Consider the following 8,714-nt stretch of genomic DNA (forward strand, 5'->3'; position numbering starts at 1 on the left):
TGCTGTAATTCAGATTGATGGTTTCTTATGCACTGTGAACAATAACAGAAAAACATATTTTACACTCACTTGTATTTTTGTTTTCATTGCTTGAAGGGACTGGACCACAGGGATGCAATAGGCAAGAGTTTTACCTTTTAAACAAATACAAAAGCAATTAAAATCAGAGACCCTGTCGATGTGAGAAAAGCAATGACAGTAAAGGACCCGAGTTCTTTACCTTGGGGCAGTACTCAATCTTGGGAAAGGAAAAGTGCATGTGACACATCAGGAGAGGTGGGAACAGAAGTCACCTGCTTGCCACAATCTTAGTTTTGCTTTGTAAATTCAGTATTTCTTCTAAAAACCCTGCGGCTTCGGCTCGTTTATCCATTTAACAAGGGAGACCATGATACATTTCCCAGATTACACAAGAGCTCAACCTGATGACTGTCTCCAGAAGGTGACAACTCCTCCTCCGAAGTCATCCTGACCTCTGAACTGAGCTCGGAGGTCAAGTAAATGTCCTCTGTGGGGATGTGATTAGGGGCCTGTCTGCGCCTCAGTCCCAGCCTCTAAAGACCAAGGAGGATCACAGGGAGGACAAAGACTTTGGGGTTCCCCCCACCTGAGTGGCAGCTAAGGGGAGAACAGCTGACCAGCCATGAAGGGTACAAGAGGGTCACCAGAGAAAATGCAGGCTGATGTGGACACAAGAAGTGTTCCATGTCTGAGCTAACGACTGGCATCCAATCAGTGTGTGCGCATGTCAGAGCTATTTTAACACCAGGAGAAAGTCTTCACCCCCCACTGGAGGGAGGGCAGGCAGCTCTGGCTCTGGAGGCCGAGACTGGGCAAAGCTATGAGGCAGGCTCTGAGGAACGACAGCTGAACTTGACTGCTTCCTGATCATTCCTGCTCACGCCTCCGACAGGCGACCCCCTCCTTTCACTGCGTGAACTAATTCAGGGCTCTGATCAAAAGCACGAGTGGCCTCCCCTCCCCCAAGGCAGCCACTGCCACAAACAGACACATGATCTACAACATGACCATGGCCTGGGTACCATGGGAAGAAGGGCAGAAATGAAATGACGACTGACCTGAGCCCGTCTGGGATCTCACGAGAGCATCTCTGCCTTCTAGCAACACAGGAATGCTTTGCTTCTGAACACTTGGGCGGAAAGAACACGTGGTTATCCATAACGCATTACCCACTCATGGTCACAGGCAGAGGCGCAAGAAACACAAAATGCGATGGCCCCATGCTTTGATTTGTCTGTCAGCTGCCACCCAAATATGCAAGTGAATGTGCTGGAAACTTGATGATTAGAAGAATAAAACCTCAGTCACATTTCTGGAACGCAGCTGAAAATGTGGAAGCAAGCCAGAGATTGGCCATTCTATCATACTAATTAAACCCAAAAATGGGACAGGCACGATGACAGCCTGGAGCTACCGTGAAAGTACATCACACACTCTCTCGCCTTCTGTACCAGAGAATATGAAACGTAGTAAAACATTATGAAAAGGTTCCCATGCAGACGAGTACGACGAAGCTGTGAGCCCTCCAGACAGCAAGGAACTGCTGCTGTTCACACTCCCGAAAACCACGAGAACTATTATGGACACACTCAGATGCATGTCCACGTGTGCATGTAACAACTAATGACAAAATGGGTACAGAAATCATTTAAATTTGGTTGACAAAACTGAGCCAAAAAAAATGGTGGGGGGGCTTCTTATTTCATTCTTCAACATTCTTAACTTTCCTTATGAGTAAAATGGATTATGAAAATGCACAGAAGCAGACATACTCAAAGAGAGGGCCACCTCTGCTCCACACCTTGTACTGCTCTATTTCTACTTCCCAGGAATCATCATTCTCAACAAACATTTAAGTTTTTTTCAGTATCCCATTATATCCAACCAAATATTTACCCTCATCTTTTAGGGTGACTCTAATTCTTACCACTAGGAAATAACACGATCAAGTCCACATTTTGGACACAGTATTTTCAGGGAAGCACGGAACAGCGGGAGCTTACACAGACCATCTTCTGGATCAGCGATCTCTTACAGTTGAGAGTTGAGAGCAGAACTGGACAGGGACCCAGTCTCCCCAATTACCAGGTGGCTGAGGGATCTGTCGAGTCCTCGATGGTCACTAACCTGGCCTTGTTCTCTAACACCAAGACACAAACTGGCTCTGTCCTCCCCAGGCAATTCAGGTTTTATACAATTATACCCAGGTTAAGTCCTAAGAAAATCAAGACTGACCCGGAACTCTTACCTGGTCATACTAGACATGTTTAAGACTGTATTTATTGTGGAAATCTGAAAGAGAAGACAAAATAAATATTTTTCTTTAACTGTCAACTTTTGGTACAAATATATTTAACGTAAATAAGGATACAAAAAAGGAGAAAGTACTGGGATAAAATTGATTACCCTGATCACGGTAAGTTCCTCTAACACAATGGTTCTCAGCTGCGGGTGGTTCTGCCCCCGCCAGCCACGTGGCAATGTCGGGAGACATTTCTGATTGTTACAACTGTGGGAGGGGATGCTACTGGCATCAAGTGAGCAGGGGCGCAGGGTGCTGTTAAACACCCTACAATCAGAGGACAGCCCCCATAACACACAGTTTTCCATCCTAAGCCTGAGAAACCCTGCTTGGACCTGTAGGTGAGAAAACAAGCTTAGGTAACCCACCCTGAAGGAGGAGGTAAGCCACGACCATTCGAGCAAAGGAAATCCAGTCTCCCTAAAGGTGCAAGTATTTTTCTCTCCTTACCCATAAGTAAGCCTGGAAAACTCACTCATGGTTAAAAATAAACACATAAATAATAAACAAATAATAAAGTGTTCATTTGTTTGTAGAAAATGCATGTGAAAATAGCCTCTTCTTCCTTCGAGTCTTTGTAACTACAGACAGCCCTTCACGGCACGGCGCCAGCTCAGCTCCCTCTTCTTTGGTCGCTGAGACGCCTGCCACCCAGAAGAGTCTCAATGTCATACCTCACCCAGGGATGTGGTTGTCTTCTAGCCCCAGTAAGTGGATGCCTGTCCTACCCCGAACCAGGTGAGGGAAGTCCGGAGTTCTTTTAGCAAGGGGGTGGCTGTGGGGGTCAGGACACGGTGAACAATAATGTAAGCTCACCTGCACTGTCCTAGAGGAGTAGCTTAGCAACCTGAGCTCCTTCGGGTAGCTTGGCGCACAAATACCCATTCTCTGGTTTTCCTTCCTCGAACTCTCATTTCACAGACATGCTGAATGAACAAACACATCAACAACGTCGACCACACAAAGCACTGAGAGATACTTACTAAATGTGGGTGGAGGTCCAGGTCCTGAAAGGCATCTGAAGAAAACACTTTTTCTTGCACCTGCTGTACTACAGGTCTGCAAATGATGAACAAAACCCAGGCATCAGTTCCAATAAACAAAGAAAAAGGCAGAGCACACTTAGCTGCTTTTATTCCGGAGGGGCGCCTGCACCTGGGCATACCTGTGGAGCTCGGGAATTTCAGGATTGTTCTTAAACAACGATGAAGTCTTAATGCTCGGTTTCTGCTCTGGGTTTCTACCAGTCGCGCTAGCCGAAGACTTCTTCGGAGAAAACACCCTCTGTGCCTTCTTCCTCTTAAACGTCCTCTGTATTTCTTTAGCAGCGGTTTTCTTGGCTGGGAGAGAGGATGTGTTATTCCTCCGTTTTGCTGGGGGAACCTCACTGGACGCCTGGCATTTTCTTTTGGTGGCCTGTGCTTGCTGCGTCGTTCCCCAAAGGAAAGAGCAAGCAGAGATGCATTAGTCCATGAAGACAGACCTCAGAGTGAAGCCTGACTGCCCAGAGAATTGCATTGCGCCCTGCAGAGATCATTATGCCCCATATGTCAAGCAACAGTTTAGGGTCTGCAATCACATTCTTTGACTCAGCCTTTTTTTCTCCAAAAGGAAAAAAAGAATCCACAAAATTCCAGCTCACTCATCTACCAGACCTCACCATCCATCTTAACTGTCAACTCAACCAAGATGAGGGTGAGGATCAAGAAGGGAGACACATTTTTTGGGCTGCATTTAACAATGGAGTGTTTTGTGAGAAGAGAGAACCCACCTTGTGAAGTGTGCCTGCTAAGTCGGTCCATAGCCCTAGGAATCCATTTACACCAGAAGAATGGGGGGTGGGGATCATTTCTCTCTACCAACAAAGCCCGTGGGTGACGGACGACACATGGATGCCGTGTCCCAGCTCATGCCCAGGCAGCGGAAACCTTCATTACTGTTCCACCCTAGAGTGCTTGGATCGCTGTCATTCTCGCCCCTCAAGCTGCTCCCCCAGATTCGGGTGGCTTGGAGACAATTCCTACTCGCTGTTTCCATTCCAAATGAGAATTCTGCTCCATCCATCACTTCTATCACAATTATTTCCAATTCTCCTCGCCTTTCAATTCCCCGTCTGATCGCCGATTACAGGCTACAACACTACATATTTTCTTGCCTGTTGCTTTTTATTTCCATAACATGAATGTAGTTAAGTGTACGATGTCCAAACTCCCCCTAGGAGAAGAAACATTCAATTCCTCTATTTTCTTTGGCCTTCTCTTCCAATTTACACATGAATATCAAAACATGCTGTGAGTAGCCAGTGCTTGTTATTCTGGAGTTTTGGATTCTCTGGGAATATGTTATTTTCCTCTGAGCCTGAAAAGATGACTTTAATTTATACATCAGCTTGTTTTAGCCTGGATTGTCAGTTTCAGACTAACCTAACAACAATAATAGCTCTTTGTTCCTGGCAACCACAGGACTCCTATAGCTAATTAATTCAATAAATACAACTTCAAATAATATAAGTAATAAGTACTGGCTTGCTTCACTTTACAAATTTCATTTTACAAAGTCCCAAGTTCATGAACTTTCAGATTAAAGAAAGAGGTGAAGTCAAATTTCAGGTCTGTTGAATCATTTGCCAGGCGGAATGAAATGTGCAGATTTTACCTGATTCATAGAATCAGACTCTCGGAGCATAAAAGGCCAAAAGGCCACTCCCACCAGGCACAGACGTCCTACCACAGGCTGCCTGACAGATGGCCTTGCCGTTTCTGCCTGCACACCTCGCTTACCATTCTCCGTCCCTCAAGGCAGACCAAATCCTAGGGAGTTCGAAGCTGTTTCTGACATTCAGGCAAGATGTGCCACCTTGAGCACCTACTTGCGAGCCTGAGGTCTGCTTTCTGCAGCCTCATAGGACAAACTCACTTCCTCTGCACATAACTTTCCTTCATACATCCTATGACTCCTTTTTCCCTTCCTCTTTGGACTAAATATGCCAAATAGGACACCAACTTTAGACCTCTCCTACCATCCTGGTCACCCTTTACTTCCATGCCAACTTCTCTCTAAAAACAAGTATTCAGAGTAAAGCACAATAGTAGACAGGATTTCCATTGCTCTTATCGAAAACCTGTAATGGGATCTACAGAGCCTTCTCGAATCTGGCCTCCGCCCATCTCACCAGTCCAGCTGCACCCTCAGCCATCCTGTCTTCCTTAATTCCTACAAGGTACCATGCTCTGTCCCTCCTCAGGGCCTTTGCACATGCTATTCCCACACCCATGTCTCCAACTCTCCCTCTGGCTGGCAAACTCATACTCACCCTCCAGGTCTAGGCCTCCGAGTCCTCAGAAGAGCCTTTCCTGACCTCCTCTCTCCACCCCGTCATCCCCTGCATCGGCTCACGTCTAGCACAACGTAAGTGCTCAATAAATACTAGTAAGATGAACAAACGCCACACAATGGAATTATCCCTTTCCACAATCTGGACACTATTCTTCTACTTGCTAGCCTCCCCACCCCTCCCCATCCCAGCATCCACAACACATTAATTCAAAAAACTGACCACTTAGCAGCTGTCAAGTAGCTTGGTCCTGAAGATACAAAGCTAGAAGACCAGTCAAGCCCTTTAGGGAGTCACAGACTAGCGCAAAAGAAAAAAGTGTAAAACCACAAACCCAAACCTCTCTCTCTACTACACAAGGGGTATGGACAAAGGGTTATGAGAGCACAAAATAAGAGATGACCACGGCCCACAGCAAGGGGAAGGAAGACAGGGAGACAGACAGGAAGGCTTCCCGAGTGGCATTTGAGCAGAGAGGAACAGGACATATCTGGATCGCCTCAAAATTAGCTGCACATTAAGCAAGTCACTGTTCTCGAGGTCTCTGCTCCTGCGCCTGTAAAATGAGGCGATTATGACAGATGACCTTTGCAGCCCATCTAGCCCTAAAGGTCTAGATCCTATGACTCTGATATTGAGAGCTGTGAGGTAACCTGTCTCAGGATCACTCAGCTGGTTCCACAGCCCGGGATCCTGACGACAACGTTATCATACCATTTATTAATTGCATCCTGTTTGGTTAGAAAACATCATGAATAGTTCGATCCCTATTTTGTTTTGTTTCCTAGGAAGATATACATCAAAATGTTAACCAGAATGATGGGTGTTGTGTTTTTTTTAAAATCTACTTCCCAAATTGCCTACAATAAATGTGTATTAATTTAATAATCAGACAACATTTTCATAAAGAAAACATTCTGCACCGTGTTAGAAGCAGCATAATTTAAGCTATCAAAGTCTTTCCAAATCCAATATATTAGCCACTCATCCCAAGCTCAGGTACTGGCAAATTTGATTAGCATTTCCACAATTCTCATTCAAGACATAAACGAAAATGTAGATGCAAACAAGGCCAGTGCAGGCACGGTCATCACCTCATTAATGACTACCCCCCTTTGACACAGTAGTTCAAGTAATCGTAACACCAGATGCCCTATGTTTATTCATCCAACTCACTCAACAGTTTTACTAAGTGCTTCCTATGTGTTAGTTACTAGGCAAGTACATGGCACAAGTACCCCACTGACCTCCCGATGGAGCACTTCTACTACACAAAATGGAGCCCATATGAATTTATTGATTTTTTATCATTGGCATGTATTAACCTCTATGCCTCTATAGTCTTTATGTACATTATCTCATTTAATGCTCATAATAGCCTTACACGAAGCCGGAATGATTTTTCTCATCTTATGGCTAGGAAAAGTGAGACTCAGAGAGGTGAACTACCTAACTTCCTCTAAGTCACAGAGATAGTGTGTTGCAAGGCTGGCATCTAATCCCAGGTCTGTCCTACTCCAAAGCCCAGTGGCTCGTCTGTACTTCCCCTCCCCCCTCCTGCAGAGATGGGGCTCCGCCATTGGCTAGCTAAAAAACTCCTCTAAATCCTAAAACTTGTCACTGAAAAAAAAAAAAAAATCACCAAAGAGAATCCAGACACTGGGTATCAGCTTATATGAACTCAAGGAATTTCAGCTTCAACACACTGGCTGAACTGAACTTTGTCAGTGAACTTTTCAATGGAATTATCTGTTGCCTTTTCAAGAAAACACACACACACAAAAAACTTTCTTGCCAAGAGATTGCATCCTTCCTGGTCTTTTAGGTAACGTGATTTTACAACAGATTTTCTGCCCTGTAGCCCTCCTCTTTTCTAGGACGTAAGTCAATCGTCCTAGAAACCAGTTTTCAGCTCTGGCTTGGGTTAAGTTCAAGGCGTCTTTCCCCTCCCTAGTGAGGGGATCACATTGATGAGCTGTATTTTCTTTTCCCCCTCCACAGCCCATGGATGAAATGTATGCCATTTTTGAAAGCTCCTAAAATAAATTTCTAGTCTCTAGTCCTCATTCCTGAAACAAGCAACCCTTACAGTCAAGGAAACGGCGGCTGCGAGAAGAGATGTGGCTGGTAAATGACGGGGCTGGGGCTCCTGACTCTACGGGCGGCAGCCTCCCATCCCTCCCTTTCGAGCAGCCCCAGGAAGCCCTCGCCCGTGCACCACGCGCTCCGCTCCGTCCAGGAACGTCCCGGCGGGCCCCCCACAAGCTGCCTAATGACTGACTTGCCCACCTCAACTCCGTAAATAATTCCAAACCTGACACAGGAAAGGCGCGGCGCGGGCCGGGCCCGGTGCAGACGGATCTGAGGCCGGGTCAGAACTCACCTGCCTCGCCGGAGTCCTGCGGGGTCTGGGGAACGTCCCGGAGGCGGCGGCCGGGGGCTGGGAAAGGCGGAGAAGGACTCCACCGGCGACCGCCATGGCCGGCGGGCAGGCGCTGCCACACGCGGGCGAGCCAGGCGCGTCCGGACCCCGCGACCCGGTCCCGCGCCTCCGCTCGGGCCCACGTAGGACGCGCGCGAGGACCCCACGTAGCTGCCCGGCAGGGTCCTGCGCCCGCTGCATTTTCGGGTCCCGCGGGGCCCGCGAAGACACGGCCCGCCCCACTGGGGACCGGAGCCGATGCGCCGGGTCCGCAGGGTGGGCGAGGGACGCCGGCCGGCGTGGGGTGGCCGCCCCGCTTGGCGTCCCTCGTGGCTCGGCGTGTGGCAGGGGATGCCAAGTGACACTCCACCCCAGAGTTCATGCTTGTGAAGTTCTTGGGATTCCCCTGAGGAAAAAGGGGCCGTTGGCCACCTAACCAACGTTTCCTTCGGTTGCCGCCGGGATGCTGTTTCCTCAGCACTTTAGTGGCCCGGGGAGGTCACTCAAAGGGGCCTACAGCTTGTCACCCGGAGAGGGAGGTCCTCCAGGCTCCTTGCCCCCCAGCCACCCTTGGCCGAGCCCGGCGCTCAGGTCCTGCCCGCAGGGGCGGCGCGCTTTCTAGACAGGCAGCGCCG

General features: G+C 47.9%; 1 protein-coding gene across 4 annotated transcripts in view; it reads right to left on the reverse strand.

Annotated features, from left to right (window-relative positions):
• DDX31 (DEAD-box helicase 31) overlaps positions 1-8,586 on the reverse strand; it is a 68,560-nt gene extending 59,974 nt beyond the window's left edge. Inside the window, exons 1-7 of one of the 4 annotated variants that reach the window (XM_019728909.2) lie at positions 8,041-8,181; positions 4,095-4,537; positions 3,489-3,748; positions 3,307-3,382; positions 2,270-2,313; positions 1,080-1,150; positions 70-134 (exon numbers count right to left, since the gene is read on the reverse strand). In XM_019728909.2, coding sequence (XP_019584468.2) covers positions 70-134; positions 1,080-1,150; positions 2,270-2,313; positions 3,307-3,382; positions 3,489-3,748; positions 4,095-4,172 — 594 coding nt within the window. In that variant the 5' untranslated portion in view covers positions 4,173-4,537; positions 8,041-8,181. Of the gene's footprint in view, positions 1-69; positions 135-1,079; positions 1,151-2,269; positions 2,314-3,306; positions 3,383-3,488; positions 3,749-4,094; positions 4,538-8,040 lie in introns of all 4 variants that reach the window. The other 3 variants (XM_019728908.2, XM_019728907.2, XM_074331241.1) reach the window with 3 other exon arrangements.
• Between the last annotated feature and the right edge of the window lie 128 nt (positions 8,587-8,714).

This window comes from Rhinolophus sinicus, linkage group LG04 (genome assembly GCF_036562045.2).
Source record: "Rhinolophus sinicus isolate RSC01 linkage group LG04, ASM3656204v1, whole genome shotgun sequence".
NCBI classification, from domain to species: Eukaryota; Metazoa; Chordata; class Mammalia; order Chiroptera; family Rhinolophidae; genus Rhinolophus; species Rhinolophus sinicus.